Source organism: Schistocerca americana, chromosome 4 (assembly GCF_021461395.2).
Source record: "Schistocerca americana isolate TAMUIC-IGC-003095 chromosome 4, iqSchAmer2.1, whole genome shotgun sequence".
Lineage (NCBI taxonomy): Eukaryota > Metazoa > Arthropoda > Insecta > Orthoptera > Acrididae > Schistocerca > Schistocerca americana.
Genome location: NC_060122.1, coordinates 442,141,214 through 442,166,087, shown reverse-complemented (window position 1 = coordinate 442,166,087; position 24,874 = coordinate 442,141,214). Strand labels below are relative to the sequence as shown.

The 24,874-nt window shown below is 37.9% G+C and overlaps 1 protein-coding gene across 1 annotated transcript in view; it reads right to left on the bottom strand.

Annotated features, from left to right (window-relative positions):
- LOC124613534 (adenylate cyclase type 2-like) overlaps positions 1 to 24,874 on the bottom strand; it is a 283,418-nt gene that overhangs the window by 107,546 nt on the left and 150,998 nt on the right. Inside the window, exons 6-10 of the mRNA XM_047142245.1 lie at positions 15,738 to 15,882; positions 15,382 to 15,518; positions 9,709 to 9,864; positions 5,429 to 5,561; positions 5,248 to 5,337 (exon numbers count right to left, since the gene is read on the bottom strand). Coding sequence (XP_046998201.1) covers positions 5,248 to 5,337; positions 5,429 to 5,561; positions 9,709 to 9,864; positions 15,382 to 15,518; positions 15,738 to 15,882 — 661 coding nt within the window. The remainder of the gene's footprint in view (positions 1 to 5,247; positions 5,338 to 5,428; positions 5,562 to 9,708; positions 9,865 to 15,381; positions 15,519 to 15,737; positions 15,883 to 24,874) is intronic.

Below are 24,874 nucleotides of genomic sequence, written 5' to 3'. Positions count from 1 at the left end.
TGGCTGGCAACAGCAGAGTCATTGTGGGCATCTCCATTACATGTCGTGTGTCATGAAAGTCTCAAGTGTGCCACAGGGGCTGCGGTGCTTTTTCTGTTGCGTCAGTGTGGGAAACAATTTATTAAGTAGAGAAATGGTTTTATATTTGCTTCAGAGTGACTTGTGTTATTTTACTTCAAGTTGGAATTTAGTTAGAAACATTGTAAACAGAATACAAATTAGTGTAAATCAATAGCTTCTAACTAAATCACTAGCCATTACATTACAACTTAAATTTATATTCTATCACTTAGTCAAAAGCTTGAGTGATCCTTTGTAAATGACATTAATAAAAGGAAGCAATGGTCCTAGATGTTCCTATCTTTTAATGTTATTTTTCCCTTTAATATTAGACAGAACATGTATTGAACACTATTAAAGTCTTTCTTTCAATTGCTGGTAATATATCAGCACCAGTAAGAATTACTAAATGTTGCTTTGTGAATAAGGCTTTCACACAGCAGACAATACAATGGTATACCTGAAGTATAGACAAATATACCACATGATATAAGTGCCTGCAGCATGATCAGAGTACAGTGCGGCATCCTTCCACCACTTAAGATGCATTTAGTCTAGACTGGAAATAGATAAGTCACTATTTTCTGCTTTAAAGATAACTTTGCTATGTCAGCTAGATTTCGTATGCAACAATATGTAACCTAAAGTGTACCATACATAAAGTAGCCGGCAACTACATTTTTCAATGCAGACTGGATGAATGGATTATTTAAATTTGAAACATCATAATAACTATGACCAATAACAAAAAGATTGCTAGTCAGTGGTCAAATAGCAATGTCTGGCTCTTAAAAAGTGAAATTCGTGAAATTTTTTAACTGAAAATTGTTTGAGAAAGAGGTAATTCTTGTGTGTGTGTGTGTGTGTGTGTGTGTGTGTGTGTGTGTGTATCAAGAACATGTGCATCATGCAGTGGCATGGCAGGAAATGCTGCACTGTTCTGAAACTGTGGCAGCACCACACTGCAGTCTACTATCTCAGTGTGGGAAGCTGCATTATACACCACATGTTACAAAAATCAAGCATGCTGTTGCAGCTGTGGTGAAATTTCTACCTAATCAGTGTGAGAACTGCTTAATACCTGGCCTCATTCCACATCAACTCATCATTCTCCTTAGGAATGCAATCTATGGAATTTGACGTATGCACAACTCTTCCTCTGAATATTGACATATATTTAGCATTTACTTGCAATGATATGATTCCTTCACTCTGCATGTTACACAAGTGAAAATGATCAAAGAAGCACTCTTTTATACAATCATCAACTGCATGGACCAGCCCATGAGACATATTTTTTGCTACCACTAGAATCTCTGACAATTAAGCATCTATAGAGGAGTTGCTATATTTTTATTCCCAGAGTGCAATATGGAACATGATTTGAGCTTAGTTAAATTTTAGGACCAGCTTACACTGTACAAGGAACATACAGACTAACAGCAAATGAGGGAACCAAAAAGTATGCAAACTTTTATTCATCACCACCGCCACCACCACCACCACCACCACCATCATCATCAGGATTTCCTTCCAGTAAGCTGGGTAGGAATTTTGTGAACGATATGTGTCCATTGGTTTCTGTCCTGGTATAGCATTTCTCTCTCCACTATATCCCATGTTACTATTCTCCTCTTGAGATCTTCCTTAACTTGGTCTGTCCATCTCTTTCTAGGCCACCCAATTGGTCTTCTTCCTGGTACCTCCATCTCCAAATACTGGCATGGAGTGTGAGTCAAGTGCATTCGCTTCACATGACTGAACAACTTCAATCTCAAAGCACTCATTCTTTCATCTGTAGTCAATGTCATCTGCAGGTCTCTCCTTACATAATCATTCCTGACTCTGTCTCTCCTAGCTTTTTGTAGAGCTGACCTAAGGAACTTCATTTCAGATGCTTGTATTTACACTTTTCTCTCTTATTTATGAAACAGGCCTCTAGACTACCCATCATGATTGGTAGGAGATAAGTTTTACACATGGCCTGTTTGGCTCTTTGATGGACCTCCTTGTCCCAGATTAGAATTTGTACTTGGTGAAAGAAGCTAGATCCTTTTGTCATTCTGTTTAAGACTTCTGGTTTGGAACTTCCACCATGTGGTACGATGCTACCCAGATAATTGAAGCCTTTTACACATTCAACCGTCTCCCCCTCCAGTATGATGTGACAAGATGTGGGTGTCCTGTTCATCCTCATTGCCACTGCCTTGTTCCTGCTAACAGTTAATTTGAATTCTTTAAACTTTATGTTCCAGTAATCTAGTCTCCTCTGAACCTCCATTTCCGTCTCTCCCCAAATGGCAATGTCATCAGCAAAAACAAAAGCGTTGAGATCTTTATTTTCTTCTTCCTTGATTTCTTTCATAATTGCATCCATAAGTGTAATGAAGAGTAAAGAGGAGAGCAAACTGTCTTGCTGAACACCTCTCTTTGTCTTAAACCATTTTGCTCTTCCACCTCCTACTTGTACACTGCTCTCACAACCATCATACAGCATCTGGAATTTTTTAATTAATGAATCAGGAACATTATGTTTTCTCAAGCATTCCCATATTTTATCCCTTGGTACACTGTCATATGCTTTTTCCAAATCCATGAATACTACTGTCGAGTCCTTTCCTTTTTCCCAGTATTTCTCCATTAACTGATGGAGGGAGAAAATGAGGTCTATTGTTCCCCTTTTACTTCTGAACCCCTGCTGAACCAAACTTTTATTGTGATATGAAAAGATACAGGTTAAAATTTTATCGGCATATTAAAAAAATGAAACCAACTAGATTACTAGACAGGTTGTGGAATTCTGCAAAAGTGACTGTATAGATGAAATTGAAACAATAAAATGGATTGGTACAGTAAAAGAAGGCCTGAAAGTACCATAGGATACTAGATATATAAAAAAAAATTAGTCATAAACTTCATAACTGAACAGTTGGCCTGTCAGAAGACTCAATAATACTGAAACAGCTTGGTCTGATGTTGGGAAAAGAGCACATTATCATAAAATAAAAGTAACATAAGCACAAAGAAAGGCTGAAACAAAATTCTGAAATTCCCATAGTTTTAAATCACATAGTCCCTTAGTGTGCAACATGAGTAATAATTTAAAAAGAATCTGTTTTGTCCTTGTTCTTGCAGAGAAAACATACACTGTCATATGCTTTTTCCAAATCCATGAATACTACTGTCGAGTCCTTTCCTTTTTCCCAGTATTTCTCCATTAACTGATGGAGGGAGAAAATGAGGTCTATTGTTCCCCTTTTACTTCTGAACCCCTGCTGAACCAAACTTTTATTGTGATATGAAAAGATACAGGTTAAAATTTTATCGGCATATTAAAAAAATGAAACCAACTAGATTACTAGACAGGTTGTGGAATTCTGCAAAAGTGACTGTATAGATGAAATTGAAACAATAAAATGGATTGGTACAGTAAAAGAAGGCCTGAAAGTACCATAGGATACTAGATATATAAAAAAAAATTAGTCATAAACTTCATAACTGAACAGTTGGCCTGTCAGAAGACTCAATAATACTGAAACAGCTTGGTCTGATGTTGGGAAAAGAGCACATTATCATAAAATAAAAGTAACATAAGCACAAAGAAAGGCTGAAACAAAATTCTGAAATTCCCATAGTTTTAAATCACATAGTCCCTTAGTGTGCAACATGAGTAATAATTTAAAAAGAATCTGTTTTGTCCTTGTTCTTGCAGAGAAAACATACACTGTCATATGCTTTTTCCAAATCCATGAATACTACTGTCGAGTCCTTTCCTTTTTCCCAGTATTTCTCCATTAACTGATGGAGGGAGAAAATGAGGTCTATTGTTCCCCTTTTACTTCTGAACCCCTGCTGAACCAAACTTTTATTGTGATATGAAAAGATACAGGTTAAAATTTTATCGGCATATTAAAAAAATGAAACCAACTAGATTACTAGACAGGTTGTGGAATTCTGCAAAAGTGACTGTATAGATGAAATTGAAACAATAAAATGGATTGGTACAGTAAAAGAAGGCCTGAAAGTACCATAGGATACTAGATATATAAAAAAAAATTAGTCATGAACTTCATAACTGAACAGTTGGCCTGTCAGAAGACTCAATAATACTGAAACAGCTTGGTCTGATGTTGAGAAAAGAGCACATTATCATAAAATAAAAGTAACATAAGCACAAAGAAAGGCTGAAACAAAATTCTGAAATTCCCATAGTTTTAAATCACATAGTCCCTTAGTGTGCAACATGAGTAATAATTTAAAAAGAATCTGTTTTGTCCTTGTTCTTGCAGAGAAAACATTTGCTGCATACACAGGGTATATCATTATTAATTTATTAATAACAAAAACTGACAGGCAGAGGTATACGATGGTAAAAGCAAATGAACCATTAGTAAGGCAATTGCGAATTGACAGGTATGAGCACTACTGACTTCAATATGAACTATTGTTGTAACCAGTGAAAATGTATTTGAAATGTAAACTTTTTTACTTAGCACCTGTCAAATTGGACTCAAATTTTACCCTTGGCCCATGGTTGGTAAACATGGTAGATGCATGCTAGGCCACTGACACATTTTGTTGCTGTTGATATAAGACATCTGACATGCCAGTATGATACGAGATGCAGAGGGAGAGCAGGACCTAAACCTCGACCTCCAAGATCACCTCGTGAACTTTAGTCTTCTGAATTTTTCTGTCTGGGATAATCACAATAGTTAATTGTACAGCACTTTCATTGATAAAATTATTTAATTGTATAAGTAAAAAATATACTCACCGAGTGGTGGCAGAACACACACACATAAAAGAAAGAACACTTCCCTTAACAGGTATAAATGTACAGTAAACTGTAACGTATAATGTGGTGAAGATGTATTTTATTTCTTGTTAAGGTAGATCATGAGTGAAATTTGAGCCCAATTAGAGGGGAACTTCTTGAAAAGTTTAAATTTCAAATACTTTGTACCAGCTAGGACAATATTTCATACTGAAGTTGGTGGCAGCTGGTAATGAAACATTTGCAACCATCTCTCTAAACAGGGAATGTTTCTGCTTATATTTTCATGTCCTTGCATCTGTGTGATTTTTTGCTATTAGTTATGGTACACTGTTCTGTTTGTTTGTCAGGATTAGTGTGTAACATTCACATCCTCAGATGAGTTAATGGAAAGGAAAAGAAAGTCTTACCGATTTATTGAATGTGAGCCTTCTCACTCCACCACTGAAACGGCGGTTGTATGAGGGTCTCAGTTCATTGGAAGATTCCTCTTGACTGTGCTGCAACATGACTCATGTGGCATCACATAATTAGAAAGAAGCCACACTGACAAGCAGTGTTCTTTTCTAAATCAAACAAAAGTAGACTCACCTCATTTGAAATTACAAAATATGTGATGATATTATATTTTTGAAGTATGGCATTTCGACTAGCTCCGTGTCCTTCTTCATATCGATAAGCATTTCCTAACTGGTCCATTGTTTGCTGGGTAATGTGGACACGGCTGTAAAAAACAGTATTATAACAATAATAAAAAAATGCTGAGAACTAGAATGTATAAATTACATGTTTTTTTCTTACACTTCACTGTTATGGATACCAAATGATATTTAGGCGGTTCATTAAGAACTCTGTTCCAAACCATAAAAGTTTAGCTCTACTGTTACAAACATTTTCTTACAAAAATAATTGGTTATTGGTAATATAATGTAAATGGACAGATAAAAAAATCTAATCGCCAAGCGGTGGCAGGGGTACATACATGCAAAAGGATTTAACTTTCACAAGTTTTTGGAACCGAGAGATTTATGGAAAGGGGTACAGTTTAGAAAAGTCACTTAGACACTCAGGTCAGAGGAGACTTACTGAATGGGATGAGAGGGAAAGTCTTTCCTTCTCATTCTGTCCGATGTCCCGGGTTCTGGGTGACATTTCTGAACTTTAACCCTTTCCCTAAATCTCTCCAGTCCTTTTCCTTCACCCCTCTTCCTTCCCATTCAACTCTTCCACCAGAAAAAGGAGCCACTGGCTCTGAAAGCTTGTGAAAGTTAAATCCTGTGGTATGTGTGTTCCCCTGCCACCACTAGGTGACTAGATTTTAAAAAGAGCAATTTACGTTATTTAATTACAGATGAGTATGCTGACTAAAATTATTAAATTATACGTCCTTTTACAGAACAATACAGTTTTATTGTTTCTTCATTTTGGTATTTTGAAATGCCTCACCCAACAAAAATGAATCTGAATTCTACAGGCAAGAACTGGCTCTGGTTTGTGTCACCAAGCTGTTCTTAATTTATGTTAATTTCTTGCCCTTTCCTTCTTATCCATCGCCTTCTAGAGTTTTCCTTTTCTGATTTTACTTTCTTCATCTGCATAAGTGTCAGTCTCCCTTTTATTCCTGGAAACACATTATTAGTATCTGGAACTTGAATCTCTGCTACTAGTCCACTACTTGTTCAACTCTTTTACTGTAGCTTGTGACTCTCCTGAGCCAATCTCTGGAGAGACTTCCTCCTTTTCAGGTCCCGTAAGTCTCATATGTTTTCTTTTTCCTAAATTTATCTTCTAATTGATGAATGGACTAGTTACACTTATGAAACCTAAAGAACTGACTTTTGTTCTTTTATCAGCCATTCTTCAGCTGTTGCAGCACCTGATAGTCAGACACTCTTCTGCTGTCTTAAATCGATACATATATAAGTGTGGAGTGTCTGTGTGTGCCACCAAAACTTCACACACAAATTTGACAACTCCATGGGTATTGTATGGTATCATGTCCCTCCATCCCCAAGCCATGAAGAGGATTTTGGTTTGGAACTGCAGGGGTAAGTTATGAAGATATGACTGCCTAAAGAGGGCATTTGTTTGTGACCACATAATAAATATAAATGTGGATGTCACTATAACTCTGGCACACACTCCCACAACCCCAGGGGGTTGTATGGTTTTTCCATAGAAAATATATCAATGAACTTTTCAAATGTCTGGCATAACAGTTATACTTGAAAACTATATATTCCATAAAAAGTGATGCATCGTTTCTCTACAGTATGCATTAAATTGCATTTCATATGTTAATCCTTAAAAATGATTCATGATACAAGCAATATCATAGATCAGAAATCCCACTTAAAAATATTTGAACAAAAACGTTTTCTATAATTAAAAAAAAAAAATTATATGTTGAAATTTTACTCCTAGATCTGTAGCAAATTTGGAAGTTTGCTAAACCAAGTCAAACAGTCAGTCTGTCATCTTTAATTTGGTAATTTGCTTAAAGTAATAATATTCTCATCTAGTGTTATGATCATCTACACCAATACACTTATTTGCTCCATTTGTTGTCATGATAGAATAGTCCATTTATAACATGACTAAGCTTTGCATATAGAAATGAAGATTGTATTGTACTTAGGTTTCACAACAAATTTATGTATAAAAGTCGGGACATTTCTCCATTGAAATAATAATGAAAATTACAGGATGAAATACAGTGAAACCTCTATTTTACGATTTCATGTGGTCCAGACCTAAAAAACACAAAATTGAGGAAAATACAGACCTGAGGAAAATGTTGAACCCCCCCTCCCCCCAAAATATGACTAAAAACACATGTAATTGGTGTATACGATTACCAATCACAATTCTCTCCAACACTTTGTATAAAATCTATCAAAGAGAAAGAAATTAAATTTACAATACAATTTTTATACAATAATTTGTCTTAATGATCATCATTAGTTCTCAAAAAATTACAGATGTGTAACAGCAAGTAAAAACACATCAAAAAATTGAAATTTGTATCTGGGTATAAGGTAATCAAGCAGTTTTCTGACATGCTATGACTACAGATTATACATTCAAAGCATGAATTTTTGAGAGATCATCCTTTGTGCTTACCCAGAAAAAAGCAAAAAGTGATAACATGTTGAATTAAAACAAAAACATGACAGTTAAGTGGTTAAATAAGCTAAAATGCAGCTGCTTAATGATATACTATGTCACCACTGCTGTTATTGTTTAATGCTTTTCTTATGAGCCACACTTCATATCCTCACCATAATTAAAGTATTATTTTAGCCTTGATGAAAGAAACAGAGACATGGAAAAGTGAGTTTGCTTCCCCACGTGACGTTACAATTTTATTAGAAGTTGGCTCAGTGAATTTCTGTACACTGTGTAAAATGTAAATTTGAAAGGTAGCTCAGGTGCTACAGTTTCGCTTCGTGCCCTCAATCACTGCTGCCAATCTTTATGATCTACAATGTTTGGTGTTAAGTATATACATGAGTAGTGTATGTAGTTGTTGCAACTGTATCATGTCAGATTTGAACATGAAAGTCTTTAAAATGTGCTATCATAAAACCCTTGTTCTATTTCCATATGAAATCTCAGTCATAGCACATCATCTGCACAAAAAGTATTTCAGCACTTCACAAAGTGCTTTCACCCCTACCTGCATTCCCATCTTAGAAGGGCCACTCCCCCTCTCCACACATCCAGTAGGTGAGCTCATTTTACATGTGTTAGTGTGGTGTGGTGGCTGTGCTGGCTATTGGGTGACTTAACAAGCCACTACCCAATAAGAGTTCACTAGCCAGAAATGGGCGACATTTCCTCAGTTATGACTGAGTGTATTCTCTGAGACTCAGGGTTGATGATTGATATTGTTGCTGAATTCAGTACACCAGAAATACATGCAAGAAGATGAGATTGACTTATAAGTGGCACAAGAAAGGTAGTGGATGGGCCCCTTTATCACGTATTGGCTTAGTCCAAAACACTTCACATCAACTGTCTGGTTTTTACGATACCACTGCAACCTAGCAGTAGTTCAAGTTGCTTTGGGAACACCAATCATGGATTACATCAGCATTGCCTCTCTCACATCTCCCCTCTCCACATTGGCCTAAAATATTTCCTTATTTCTGCCACCACACGTGGTATAAACCATCTGTCTTTTGAGCCATTTATAACTTATTCAACCACATCAAATGTCAATAGGAAGAAAATGGGATGAAGTCAAGCAAGATGTCAAATAAGAACTTAGAATAAAGATAAACCTTACCAGGAAGAATGGTAAAATCAGGGAATTTTAAGCAATGATCTTACCGGTTTTCACAGGGGCCACAAATTAATATGTAGAATTGCGAAAAATGTAAAATTGGAGAATGTAAAATTGAAGTTCAACTGTAAGAAATAACAAACAAATATGAATAAAGACAACCACTCAGTTGCAGATGAATAAAAAGTGACAAACAGTCACATGTAACAGATCAGAAAGTGCTTGGGGGGGGGGATTGAGCCAGTAAAATGAAAGACATTGGCTTATTGGTTTCCCAGTGGAAGTAGCAAAGAATGTGTGTATATGTGTGTGTGTGTGTGTGTGTGTGTGTGTGTGTGTGTGTGTGTGTGTGTGTAAGGATATACTTACTCTAGTCTGCTGCAAGCTTGTCTGGCTGATGCCATATGGTAAGTTGAGTGCCAAGTGTCTCCGGTGTATTTTATATAGGTGTGGAGCAAAAAAGTTACACTCTTACCCAAAATGTTGTAGAATTAATAGAAATTGGAAAAAAACCCTATCCTCAATTATGGCACTTGCTCAAAATTTTACTTTATTGTATCCTAATAGCACAATTGCCTCTTACCCTGGTTTCCCAGATTGCTCCATACTATTGGCAATGATGACATCTCTTGACCATACATCGTACTGCCACTTGCATACTCCCAGGAGACCACTGAGAATTTTTCCTGTGTGAATTCCAATCCTCATATCCAACAACTGGTTCAGCCTCCGCTCCTCTCTGCAATTTCAGAATTTGTATTTATTTTGCTTGCAATGCTACTCATAATACAAAATAATGAAGAAAATCATCAAAGTAATAGAATGTTTCATTTTGCAAAGGGTATCCTGTGAAACAAAAAGAACACTCTGTGAAATATCAAAACACTCTGTGCAACCTTCACAGTTAAGTCATTACAAACCCTTCTGTGAAATCATAGCCAAAGTCATTAAAAATCCAAGTACAAGGGTTGGAACTTTAATAGTGGAAACTATTTATTTACAGCTCGTACAAAATAGATGTGTGTTTCAAAGTTTTAGTGACCTTCAAAGTAGTCACCAACATTGTGTAAAACCTGTAGCCATTGATGTGGAAGTTGTAGGATATTCTTAGCAGTACGAATTGTGTTGACAGTTTGAGCAGCGCAGTCTATTGCCTGACGAATTTGTAGCAGTTCTCAAGTGAATGCTATGAAGTGTTTTCTCCAGTTTAGAAATCGAGTTGAACTTACGAGGGCTTAAGTCAGGGCAGTGCAGTATGTAGTGTAGCACTTAGCAGCCCCACCAGTCATACAAATCAGTAACAGCTTGCATTGTACGTGCTTGATCATTGTCCAGCAAAATGACGGTCAGGTCCTGCAGAAAGTGTCATCACTTCTGTCTCTAAGCTGGTTGTAGTTGTGTTCCAAAAATGAACAGCATAGAGACAGAACTAATGACACTTTCTGCAGGACCTGACCATCATTTTGCATGACAATGCTCCAGCACATATAGTGCAAGCTGTTACTGGTTTGCTTGACTGATGGGGCTGCTAAGTGCTATACCACCTACTGCACTCCCCTGACTTAAGCCCTCATAAGTTCAACTCAATTTCTAAACTAAAGGAAACACTTCACGGCATTCACTTCAGAACTGCTACAAATTCGTTGGGCAATAGACTGCGCCGCTCGAACTGTCAACTCAACTGGTACTGCTAAGAGTATCCTACAACTTCCACATCACTGGCAATGGGTTATACACAATGCTGGTGACTACTTTGAAGGTGTGTTCCAACCCTCATATGTGTGTGTAGCACCTGAAATTGCTAACTCAGGTAATAAAGTCAAATTGATTACGAATGTGTGTGTGTGTGTGTGTGGGGGGGGGGGGGGGGGGGGGGGGTGGATGTTGTAATTGTTAATAAAATAACCCAGAAATAATTGACATCAAAGAAGTGTCTGAAATTTTTATCGATCACCTTTTTATTGTTACTGGACCAAAAGGTTGCAATGGTTCTGCTGACAATGTTTCAGATTAATTGAAATATAGCTTCCCTGAACTGCACAACCAAATAACTATGTCCCTGTAACTGCTGGTTAAATTTAAAACTGGTACAGGCATAGATCGTCATTCAAGTAAGCTGCTGAAAGCCTGCTGTGATGAAAACCTGTAAGCAAAGTTTTGGCTCATATCTGGAATATCTCCCTTAAACAAGCTGTGTTTCCAATAGAATGAATTGTGCTGTTGTTAGACCTCTTTACAAAACTAGAGATGGCACAAGTGTTTCAAACTATTGCCCAGTCTCAATCTTAACATTTTATAAAGCTCTTGAAAAAATTGTCTATAACAGGATACTGACACAGCTCATGGAACTGGCCATTAAGAGTACACAGTTTGTTTATCAAAAAGATCAAGCGATCTTCTCATTTACCAGTGATGTGTTAGAATCCCTAAACAGTAATAAATCTGAGTGGTGTCTTGTGTGGTTTCTCAAAGGCTTTTTATTATGTATACAAGATACTTTTAGAGGAGATATGTCCATCCTGTTTGGTCTTTATGTAGTGTAAATGCTATATCCAAATTATATTTTTTTCTAGTTCAGGGAATAAGCTAAACTCACTGTGCCTAATTGTAGCATGTGTCCAAATCCTGTGGTTTCTGAGCATCAATGGTTTTTGTTTCTACATATTCCCAGCAGATGACAGCAGCTGCTCAAAGAAAGCTGTTTATCACAGGGTCAGGATATCTTTGAGTAATAAAGTTAATTTCTGTTTGTTTTTAGTAATTTTGGACTTCCTAGAATGTGTTTAGAACATGATATAATATTATAATATACCCTACTGCATCAAACAAGTGATTGCTTATTTCGTATCAACAATACAGCTTTATATTCCAGAATAAAATTTTCACTCTGCATCGGAGTGCACACTGATATGAAACCTCCTGGCACATTAAAACTGTGTGCTAAACTGAGACTTGAACTCAGGACCTTTGCCTTTGACAGGCAAGTGCAAAAAATTTCATTCTGGAAACATCCCCCAGACTGTGGCTAAGCTATGTCCTTTCTTCCAGGAGTGCTAGTTCTGCAAGGTTCACAGGAGAGCTTCTGTGAAGTTTGGAAGATAGGAGATGAGGTACTGGCAGAATTGAAGCTGTGAGGGTGGGTCATGAGTCATGTTTGGGCAGCTCAATTGGTAGAGCACTTGCCTGCAGAAGGCAAAAGTCCCAAGTTTGAGTCTTGGTCTGGCACTGAATTTACTGAATATTGTATATTTTCCACATATTTCAGTTATATTCTAACATAAATAGTATTTACTTTGAGCATGTCTTACAAGTTTAGTGAACCATTCCAACGTGTTTTCTTTTAAGTCTTATTCTGTCTAAGAATACTGCTTTTGCCACCAAAATAAACTTTTCATTCGTAAAATCTGAGATCATCAATGAGGAGGTTATGTCAAATGCTTTATACATTATATTCTATTTTATTATATGTTATAGCTGCATTTCCAACAATTATTAATTGTATACAACTAATTTTTAAAACACTGGCATTGGAATTCATTTTATTTCATTTACGTCATTTTACTTTATTTACAGAAATTGTAAGCTGAAAGGACAGTAAGGATTCCAAGAGACAAACCAAAAAAAGAAAAGATAACAAAACAGTACTGGAAAACTGAAAAACTGAAAAAAAAGCTGAGAGAGTGAGAAACAAGAAGAAGAATGACTATCTTAACGTTTCCACGATTGCATCTCACAGTTTATTGTGCCTCATAAATTTGGCTTACATGTCCAGGTGTAAATGCACCAAAAACTGGCTTCCCAAACATATTAAGTCAAGGAGAGAAAGCGGTAAGAGTAACTGTGGTTTTCATGGGAAGTGTGAAAAACCCAAGAGTACAGTGTACAGCGCCAAGTAGCTTTAAATGTTCTTTCAGCGCAAAACAAGTAAATGAAATGTAGACTTCTGTTACGGTCTTTTGGCAAGTGATCCAGACATTCATTACAGTGTGCCAGTTTATTTTTACTTTCTTTCTACAATAGAGGGTTCTTGATGTAATGTCTGAGCAGATAAGTATTATTTCAAAGTTGCATGCTGCATGAACAAATATAATTGCAGTGAATGATTGGAAAAGTCTGCTTATATCAGATAACACAAATTAAATGAGTCTTTCAGTAGCCGTGGGGAGGGCGAGCATAATCTTTTTTTATTTGTTTTCATTTTTATTTATTTATTTATATTTATTTTAGCCATTAGAGATGATTCGTGTTATCTCTAGCAAATGTGTTGTAGCACTGATGCTCCATCACATAATTGTCAACATTAATTGATGTAAACATCCTATTTGGTGTTCTAGGACTTACTTATTCCAAATTCACTTCCCTCTTTTTGCGTTCTACAGTACAATCTGAATCAAACTGGAGAAGAATTTCTTTTAGGAGTTCTTTGGGATGTTGTAATATATTGTACTGTATTTTGTTATTACAAGAGAGAATGCAGTTCCATTGTAGAGAATGGGTAACTGTAAGAAAAAAGGGAGGTTGATTACAGCTTAAAGTCCCATTGACTCCCACGTCATTAGAGATGGAGCTCAAGCCTGAAATGAACAAGACTGAGGCAGTAAAGCAAGTATGCCAGTTTCAAAGACACTGTCTTGCCATTTGCCTTAAGTGATGTAGAGAAATCTAAATTGTCATCAATCTCACCAGTCTCTGCATTACCACTAGTGTGAAGATTTAAACTTTAAGGCAATATCATAGAAAGAGAAGGGGGAGTAGAAGACGATGAGATGAGATGTATGACATGCAAAAAGAATTTGACAGAGTACTGAAATACCTAAGCTAAAACAAGGTTTCTAGATTAAAAAATTATCCCTCAGAATTATGTCGTGTTGAAGGACATGAAAGCTACACAGAAGCTGTGAGGGAAGTGAGACAATATTATTGCCTATGCCCAATTTAGGCATCAGATCAGTCTTCTGACTGACCAATCTGAAGATGATCATAATTGACCAAAACTAGTTATCAAATAAAATGTTAAAAATTCTTGTAATCAGAGACTGATACAAATTCTACATTAGTGAAGTTGTATTGATAGTTGCTAAAATAGATATATTATTTGCCCAGTCTTCTGACTTTTACAAAGCAAGCTGCTGCAATGGTTAAGACACTGGGCTTTCATTCAAAATGATTTGGACCTAGCTTCATCCTACCATCATGGATCTGTTTTTTGGAGGGTCCCGCAAATTACTTCAGATAAATGCTAGGATGGTACCCTCAACAAATACGTAGCTGATGTCTTGCTCCTCCTCCATCCAATTGAGGGTAGTCCTCTACTTTAATAACTTCAATCTTGATGCAGTGCTTGACTTTAAACACTCTTTCTTCTTCCTACTTAAGCTGAGGCTTAATTAGGGAGCTTAGAGGTTTAGACCAAGTAGGTCTAATAAGTTTTAATTTATTCTGTTGGTATCACTTAAATTCATGACAGAATATAAATCTAAGTATTGCAGTAGGAGGACTGTGTGGTGAACTTGTTACTGGGTTGTCTGTAGCAGTTTTCATGTTTAAAATGTCTGTACTGTACAACCATTCTTCCTACAGAAAACAAAAGAAAACAAGTAAGACCATATACATTACTAAATGAAGGTAATAAAGTTTTGAGTTTTATAAATAAGAGACTGTGAGCACTGCTAAGAATCTTAAGTAGTGCAGACAACAATGAAATTCACTTTAAATCATTTTATGCAGATGATAGACTAGTTATGTATCCAGATTTATTCGATGGTCTAGTAATACAAACAAAATATTTGTGAAAGTTTATATTTTCAAAATTACGAAACAAAATACCACTTTTTAAAATATGTGGGAAGTGATCAATAAACCGGTTCTTTGGTTGCTTTCACTACTTTTTCTGTTGTATAGATGAACTACTCTAACACATTAGTTCTCAGTTCAAAACTTTAATTTGTGCAGAAGATTAGTCTGCGATCAGGAATGATAAGTTAATACTCGATATGAGGTTATTAAGGCTTGAACAAATATAATCCAGTACTGTAGTAATGCAACTTATGAGTGCAATAACATCCCTCTTTTGTGCCATGATGCTGCTGTATACAATTAAAATAATAAATAAAAACCCTAAAATTTTGATTGATCGAGGTACAGTTTCTCCATAAAATATGACAACTGCCACCGCATAAATAAATCTTCTACATATGTGTAATAGCACAACAAAAAGTAATACTATATCTTTGAAGATGCAAGTTTGTACACTCACCGGACTTCTTTAATGATTGCAATCATTTCCAGTCCAAGTTCTACACAGTTTTTTGCATGATGAGGATTGGGATTTGGCACACCAGACACACAGTAGTAGCAATCACCCAGGAACTTTATTCTTAGGACGTTCTTTTCCTGTGAAACACTGCTCTCAATTCAGTATTCATTATGTTCATTATATGGGCACACATTATTCTCAAATAAAGTAATGTGATTTATTCCTAATTATATTCATAAAGCAATAAGACTGAAAGTTTTTTTTACACAATGCCACAATAAAAGAAAATTTTGTCCAGATTTTATTACATAATTAAATGCACAAAAACTTTTACATCATACTTTGTTTATACTTACCTCTGAAGCTTCATCAAATTTCCCAAAAAGTTCATTCAATGTTTCTACCAGTTTTGTTACTGGTAATGATACTGTCAGTGAAGCATAATTGACAACATCAGCATAAAGAATAGTAACATTGTCATGTTCCCTGACATACATACCACTGAAAGGAAATGTGTATGTATTAGACAAACGTTTTGTATGCTGATACATTTATGGCACACAAATAATTAATTTGTCATATGAAAATAAGAAAATAAACCTATTTTGACTAGGAAGATAAGTTGTAGAGAAGTAAATCCAAGCTATTTGCCTAATTAGGAGCTAGGCCTTCACTTGGTTGATCGTATTTTATTTTATCATGCATTCCTTTGACCCCAATGTCATTACAGTTGCTATGAAATGGAACAAGTTAGTGTTTTTTACATTATTGGTCGCAGCCAGCCAGCACTGACTTTGTTGAGGAAGGGAGAAGAGAGGTGCTGGAATCCCCACCAGAAAGGTGATCAGCTGGGCCATTTATCAGCACTGCCTATGGGAGTCACAGTCAATCAATGGGTTCTGGGGCATAGCTTGGTCCTGCCTTCTAGGGAATGGGTGTCTTGCCTTTTGGGGAGTGGATGCTGGCCATGGTGGTGATGGGGACAAGAATTTGGCCTCCAGGGCACTGCAATCCAAAAACACTCGTCCTCCATCAGTAGTGTGGCAAGGGGGTCAATGGTGCTGGTGGGAGCTGGTAGTGGCTCAAAGTAGATCCCATTGATAGTCATTGTCAACACTCTGTTGATGCCTAACACAAGGGCAGCAGTTGTAATGGTAGCAAGCAGGCCGCTGGACAGGCTTGTCCCAGCGATGGTTGCATAGATCTTGCACTGTCGACAACTGAAGGAGGGGGAGAGGGTGTACGTCCTATTGTGGCCAGAATTGATTTCAATGCCTGCCTAGATGCTCCTGGCCAACTGCAACCTCAAACATTTGCTGCCCCCTATTGCAGATATGATGCCTTGGGTCCACCAGGGGTCCTAGCCAAAAGTATGAGCCCAGACATGGGAGCCCCCACAGTTGGGCACAGCAGATTGAAAGGGGGCAGGGTTTGTGCTCATGTGAAATTTTGGTCAGGCTATGTCCATTTACGGGGGTGGTAGATAGTGAATAAATTGTCAAGTGCTTCTTCAGAGTGAGCTGTCACTAACTCATGCATCTGAATTTTGATGGTTCTGATCATCTGCTTGGCTTCCAAATTGGATGGTGGGTAGAAAGGGCCAGTGGTCAGGTGCTCAATGCCATTGTGTTCATAAAAATCCTGAAATGCAGTGCCATGAACTGAGAGCCATTGTCAGAAACTGTTGGGTTATGTCCGCACTATAACACAACAAATATTCCATGATAACCAAATTTATTTGACCTTCTGTCACTCAAAACAAAACTTAAGTTCGACTACACAACACTTCACTGGCTGTAGTGCCAAGGAGAAATCAGAGTCACTAGTAGAGAATACAAGTCCAAACCACTGCCAGCCAGTCGATACTGACGCGTCGCAAGTTTCCAGCCAGGGAGGCCACAGTGTGATTCGGTTGTCGCACATCCAGCAGCCGGGTAGTAACACAGTCATCGGTGAAGATTGAACAAGTTAAACGGGCTCAGGGAGCTCGCTTCAATCTGCAGGTCCAGCCAATCAGAGTGTTGGTAGATGGCACCCTTACACGGTTGCTCACTCTGATGGCAAGGGCAGCGCCGCCAGGGTAATCCGTATCGATAGTGGTGTGTACGCTGCCCCTAACCCTGCGATGACGCGTTCACTTGCACCAGTTGTTGACATCGTGTGTGGCGCCAGCGGTACTCGCTGTGTGCCGCACATGTTGCAACACGCCGCGCTGAGTTGACGGCTGCTGTGCAGCGGCCGATACGACAGAAACCAGAGTGGAAAGCACCCTGACTGTTGCAAATATGAGATGAGAGGGCATGAGTGGTAGCTTCTGTGGTGATGGTATCCATCCATGCCACATATGGAAAGTTAGGGAGGGCGTCAACAACTAGCAACCACATTGCTCCTTGGAATGGTCTGATGAAATCAACATGCACTCTTTGTCAGGAGCGGTCAGCATATGCCCAAGAATTGAAACACTGTGCTGAGGCTGACTGATTTTGGGTACAGGTCTGCACTTCCAGACAGTGTTTTCTATGGCGGTGTCAACACCAGGGCAATACACATGATGGCGCACTATTGCCTTCATTCTGCTCATTCCCCAATGTGCAGTGTGGAGGAGTTTTGGTACGCTGGGGCAGAGTGTGCAAAGAACTAGCAACCATCTTTTGGAATCATTCGTATTTAACGAAATGACACCATCAGTGATGTACAGCCTGTGCCGCAATGAAAAGTAGGTGTGCCATTCCAGGTCAGTGCCCGTAGACAGACACTCTAGACAACCATACCACATACCAGATAATCCCCTATGGAGTAACAGATAATGGCCTGTTTCTGCTGCTACTTCACACACCATAGTCAGGAATTCACTGAGGATGTGTTGCTGATTTATGTTTAAGGCAAAACACAGTGCCTGTTAAATTCTGCTTCTGGGCTATACAGCAAGCAGAAAAATGTGTCAATGTTTGAGTACTGTATGATGGCTGATAATGGATCATTTAGGTGTAGGAACAACTCCAACTATTGCAACTGCTGTGTGATCTTATCAGGAAGTTTTGAATGGGGACTGAACAATGAAATGAGGGCTCTGTGACTGATGATCAGTTGACACTTAATACCAGAGAGATGTAAGTGAAACTACCTGATGCTGTATATGATAGCCAGAGCTTCTTTGTCTATTTGTGAATAAGTTCTGTGCACCGCATTTAATGTTTTATATGCAAATGCAATGGGCTGTTCGATGCCTTTGGTATATTTGTGGGACAGCATGGCACAAATGCCACAATCTGACACATCAGTGGCAAGCATTAAACTTCAACCATGATGTTGCTCGTCATACAAGTTATATAGAACGAAAAAGTCTACAAGCAGAAATTACTGAGATCACTGACTTGAACACTGTTTTGTGGTATTATGTGTTACTCAGAGCTAGCAGTAAATCCTTGAAATTTCTTCCTGCAGAGAAAATAAGGAAATGTGTTCTGAGAGAATACTGATGATGATTTTACATTGCATGTGCTAAAGAATGGTTTTATTAAAACTTGTAGTGAATTACTCAGCGACAAATTGTTGTTAAGTTTATGGAGATGAAATTTCCTCAAAAACAAACCCACAAAATTTGAATGCACACACCAGAGCATGCAATACTTGGCCACATTTTTCTTAAATTCAACATCATTACTTAATGTTGGAAATGTTCAGATTACTTATGTCTCAGGTATTTTATTTTATTCTGCATAGGAAGAACATACTTTATGACCACTCAGACAGTTGGTAAGAATGGTGAAACGATGGGTGGATCCTGATGTTGGTGATGACAGACATCACAAAGTAAAAAGCTAGCCAAAATCAAAGTCCACATTATGGGAAAAATTGTCATAAGTGTACACAAACAGTCCTGCAAGCAGTTTGAATCAAAATTGATACAGGAATGGTTCAACACTCTGCACTAATCAATAGTGGAAATCTAAGGCTTCAGTGCATCAGCAAAGACTGATTGGCATGTGTCAGGGCAATGTATTTTCCAGCGCACTCATGTCGGTGGACTGACCCCTGACTCAGATGATACATTTGCTGTCTTTATGCTTTTTTTCCATTATTCTACTGATTTACTATTAGTGGACCAGCAACATTTCACTTCACAGCTCAAAACCACTGTTGCTGTGAACACGCAGAATCCATGACTGTTTGTCACTTACACCTCCTGAACACTGTTAACCGCATATCTGTCATTACCTTACATCTAATTATAACAATTCATAGCAATACAGAAGTGCATTTGAGAGATCATAAATATTTGAAGCAGTATATATTCATAGGAATACATTATTATATAAAACCTATCAATACAAGTTTCACCTAAAATGACGAAATAAAATATGGCATCTTCTCAGGACTCGATATGACCGCAAAGGTCAATAGACGTCCTAAATGGTCAAAACTGGACATGTACACATCATAGATATGTTACAGAGAGGTATCACTGTGGTAAGTCTGACATCTTCCATAAAAGCAAGATGTGTCGATTGCATTGAAGAGAGACAGACATCAAGTGAACAGCTAGAAAAATAAATGTGTTGTTTGAACTAAAATATCAGAGTGGCATTAGTAGTATGACTAGGTAAGTAAAATACTTTTCAAATTTCCCTGGTACCAGAATTTTTTTCCCCAAAAATGTCTCCAAGTTTTCAGTTTCCCCAAAATTTCCTTCAAAAAAATATTTTTCCCCGAAATTGTGAAAAAAAGACAATCTGGAGATGCTATTCACCAAAACTGATGAAGTAAATATTCCTGAAGTCAGATCAACAACTGCTGCTAATATGAGTAACTTAAGAGTAGATTTTCTCTGTGCAGTGAAGCTACTTGAATCACTTAATAAAGACAAGTCTTCCTGTCCAGATTGTATACCAGTTAGATCCCCCTCAGAATATGCTGACATATAGCTCCATACCTAGCAGTCATTTAAAACTGCTTGCTTGATGAAAGATCCATATCTAAAGACTGGAATGTTGCACAGGTCACACCAGTACTCAAAACAGGGAATAAGTGTAATTCGCTGAATTACAGACCCACATCACCAACGTTGAATTTCAGTAGAATTTTGGAACATATGGACGAACATTATGAATTACCTTGAAGAAAACACTCTGGTGAAACGTAGCACATATTCAGGAAACACAGCTCTTGTGCAACACAACTAGCTCTTTTTTTATCATGAAGTAATGAGTGCTATCAATAGGAGATCTCAAATTTATATAGTATTTATGAACTCTCAGAAGAATTTTGTACCATTACTCACAAGCACTTTCTAATAAAATTGCATGCCCTTGTAGTATCATCCCAATTGTGTGACCGGGTTCATGATTTGCTGTCAGAAAGGTCACAGTTCATAGTAATTGATGATAGTCATTGAGTAAAATGGAAGTGATATCTGGTGTTTCCCCAGGGAAGTGTTACAGGCCATCTGTTGTTCCTAATCTATATAAAAGACTTAGGAGACAATCTAAGCAGCCCTTTTACATTGTTTGCAGATGATGCTGGGATTTACTGTCTAATGAAGCCATCAGAAGATCAAAACCAATCAACTGCAAAATGATTTAGATAAGATATCTATCTGTATGATGTGAAAAGTGGCAGTTGGTTCTAAATATTGGAAAGTGGACGTCATCTACATGAGTTCTAAAATGAGTCCATTAAATTTTGGGCACATGATAATGACACAGATATGAAGCCTATCAATACAACTAAATACTTAGGAATAACATTTACAAACTTAAATGAAACAATGATGTAGATAATGTTGTGGGGAAGGTGAATCTAAGACAGCTTTTTATTGAGAGGACACTTAGAAGGTGCAAGAGATCCCTTAAAGAGACTGGCTACACTATGTTTCTCTATCCTCTGCTAAAGTATTGCTGTATGGTAGCAGATCCTTACCTGGTGTGTTTAATGGAGGACACTGAAAACATTCAAAGATGGGCAGTTGTTTGTACTGTTGTGAAATTGGGGGAGAGAGTGTCATGGATATGATACTTGAGTTGGGGTGGCAATCATTGAAACAAAGGCATTTTTTTATTTGGGGAGATCTTTTCAAGAAATTTCAATTACCTACTTTCGCCTCCAAAAGAAAAAAAATAGTTTGTTGATGCCCACCTACATAGGAGGAAATGATAATCATAATAAAATAAGAGAAATGGGCTTACAAAGAAATTTAAGTAATTGTTTTCCCTGTGCTCTGTTTGAGGGTGGAACATTAGAGCAATAGTGGGAAAGTGGTTTGATGAACTTAAGTGTGAATTGCAGAGTAGTCATGTAGATGTAGACATACATATGTTTGCAGCTGCAGCGGTGCCACTCACAGGAGCAAGCTGCGGCTCAGGCATGAAGCCCGAGTATCTCTGACCTGTCCTCCATATCAATACTCAGGCTGGGTGGGGATTCTGAATCACTATCAGAGACTACATTAGGCTAGCAATAAATAATTTATGAGAAACAATTTCCTTATCTGCATTTCAGTAAATCTGTGTTATTAAATTGAAATGTAATGTGAGTCACCAGGATGGAGCAGCATGTTAAGGAAGAGACCACAGTGGTAGCCAATGCAAGCAAGCTAACAGAATTTGAGAAGGAAGTGAGCTCGATCTGCAGAACACAAAGTTACGAACAGGGTGTTTAGGCTTTGGAACAGTCAGGAGTTCTGTCTTCAGTATATGAGATTATGAAGTTTGTGTTTAACATGCTTTCTGGGTAGCAAGTGGCCACATAGTGCAAGTATTGGTACTTGGATTATTTCATGAGCCCAGTTCATGAGAGGACTTGAATTATTTTGCATATGAAACTTAGAGGACCTATAAAGTTTTTATAGGGAGTTGTGATGATATATGTTGTAGACTTAGCAGTCTGAACATTTATTCACAAACTGCATGTGACATGTGGAGTCAGCTCTTGTGAATTTTGTGAAGGAGAACATGGTCCATAGTAGGCTGTAGTATTCTTTATTAATTGTGCAATCAGCTGATTTCAACATGTATCTTATTTTCAAGCATATACGGATATGATTTATCATATTTGACATGGCATATAAATCAGATTACTACTCCGCATATGAAGTCATATATGACATAGTTCATGTACAACATAATATCTAAATGAAAACTAGGGCCTTAGACTGGGTGTCCCAGAAATGTTGTGACAAACTTTGAGGGGTTATAGAGGGTGTCTTGAGGAACAAATCCAGGACAGAACACCGTGTCCAGAAGCATCAAGTGATGATTCTACAGAGTGTTGAAGTTATAGGTGCCAATGCCTGCCACCAGGCCAGTAATTCAGCAGCAAACCTGACTTTGTACACTGATTGACCACAGCTGGAATGTCTCACTATGTTATTTGTTATCCAGTGATCATGACTGATTGCCACGATCACCAGTGGAGAAGGTGAAGCTAGCTGCTCTATCGAAAGACTGTCTCTCCTACATATGTAGTACTCTGTTGCTCTGACGGATGATGGTTTTGAGCACAGGTTCCATCTGCAGTTTATTTTTCTCTTGGAACTCTCTAAAATCTCCAATGTTTTTCAGTATATAGGAGATCAATAAACTGCAGATGAGGCCTGTTAATACATCAGCTAGCTCCGTCTTCTCCACTGGTGATCGTGGCAGTCAGTCATGATCAAAGTCACATTAGCTGCCAAAGGGATGGCCTAGTGGCTGGCACTAGTGCCTATAATTTTAACATTATGTAGCATTGTTGGATGACGTTTCTGGACAAAGGTTCCTATCCTCAGTTTGTTCCTCAAGACACCTTCTATAACCCCTTGAGGTTGATCACAACATTTCTGGGACACCCTGTATGAGGTTTGACTGGAAAGTTTTAAGAATGGATCCACTACTGCTTATTAGTTTGGTGGGCAGGTACACGGAGGGTGGGGAGTGAGGCATTGCCTTGTCCTTGAACACCCTCTGACAGGAAACTGTGTTTCCTTTATTCAGTTCATTGTGGCAGCTGGTTGAGCATGGGTCTGTTAGGGTGTGTTGCCGGATTCTGTCTGTGTAAAAATGGACATAAAAATGGAGCAACGAGTTTGTGTGAAATTTTGTTTTAAAACTGAGAAATCAGCTTCTGAGACTTACAAACTATTAAAAACAGGTTTTGGAGATAATTCTATCAGCCAGTCAAATGTTTTTGTCTGGTTCAACAGATTTAAAAATGGCTGCGAATCACTTGAAGATGAACCACAGTCCGGCCATCCTTCCACCTCAAAAATGAATGAAAATGTTGTGAATGTTCATGACTTAGTGTGTTCTGATCATAGGCTTACAATTAGGGAGATGGATGATGAGATTAATTTAAGCTTCTATGCAGTTCAGTCAATTTTAACTGAAGGTCTGAACCTGCATCCAGTGTCCACAAAATTCATTCCAAAAGTGTTATCAAGTGACCAGAGTCAATACCGACTCCAAGTGTGCCAAGAACTGATTAATTGGTCTAAAAAGACCCAGATTTGTTAAATAGGGTAATTGCAGGTGGTGAACCATTGGTATATGGATATGACCCTCAAACCAAAGTGCAGTCTTCGCAATGGAAGACTCCAGGTTCACCACGACCAAAAAAAGCATGGCAAAGTCGGTTGAAGGTGAAAACAATGTTGGTGATTTTTTTCAATTCTACCAGTACTTTGTACCATGAATTTACCCCTGGGGGACAGACAGTTAACCAGGAATACTACAAATGTGTCCTTGAGAATTTGTGCAAAAAGGTGCAGAAGGAAAGACCTGCATTGTGGAAAGACAGGAGTTGGGTGCTACACCATGACAATGCTCTGGCTCATCCTGCCTCCTCCATCATTGAATTTTTGACCAAATTCAAAATTCCTGTGCTTCCACAACCGCCATATTCCCCTGATTTGGCCCCTGCAGACTTCTACCTGTTTCCTAAACTGAAATTTTCACTGAAAGGGAAGCAATTTGACTTGACTGAAGACATCCAGGCAAATACAGAGACCGTCCTTAACACACTTCAGGAAAAAAAATGTCTAGGAATGTTTCCAAAAGTGGAAACATCATTGGAGTTGGTGTGTTCAGTCATAAGGGGACTATTTTGAAGGAGATGCATCACAGTATACTGTAAGTACAACCATTGTACAATTACAAACCCAGTCTTAAAACTTTCCAATCACACCTCATATTACATGACCAAGTGACTACTGTTAAGGGTTAAGATGTTGCAAATGCTGTGCCTTACAAAAGACCTGTTTCCCTAAATACCACAATTGCTAAACTGTTTAAAAATGTTATGCAGCATTCATTTTGGATATCACTATCATGAGTGCAGACAGACAAGGGAAATTAAACAAGCAGAAGAGCACTATAATCTGCACATTCTACAATCGCCAGTATATGTTTCATGTATTGAATCTCGAGCTGCATTTGCTCAGAGTGGCCACTTGAGAGTATCCTGCAACCAGTCAGCATAGTGAACATGGTTAGAACAGACATAGCTTGCTTTGTCATGA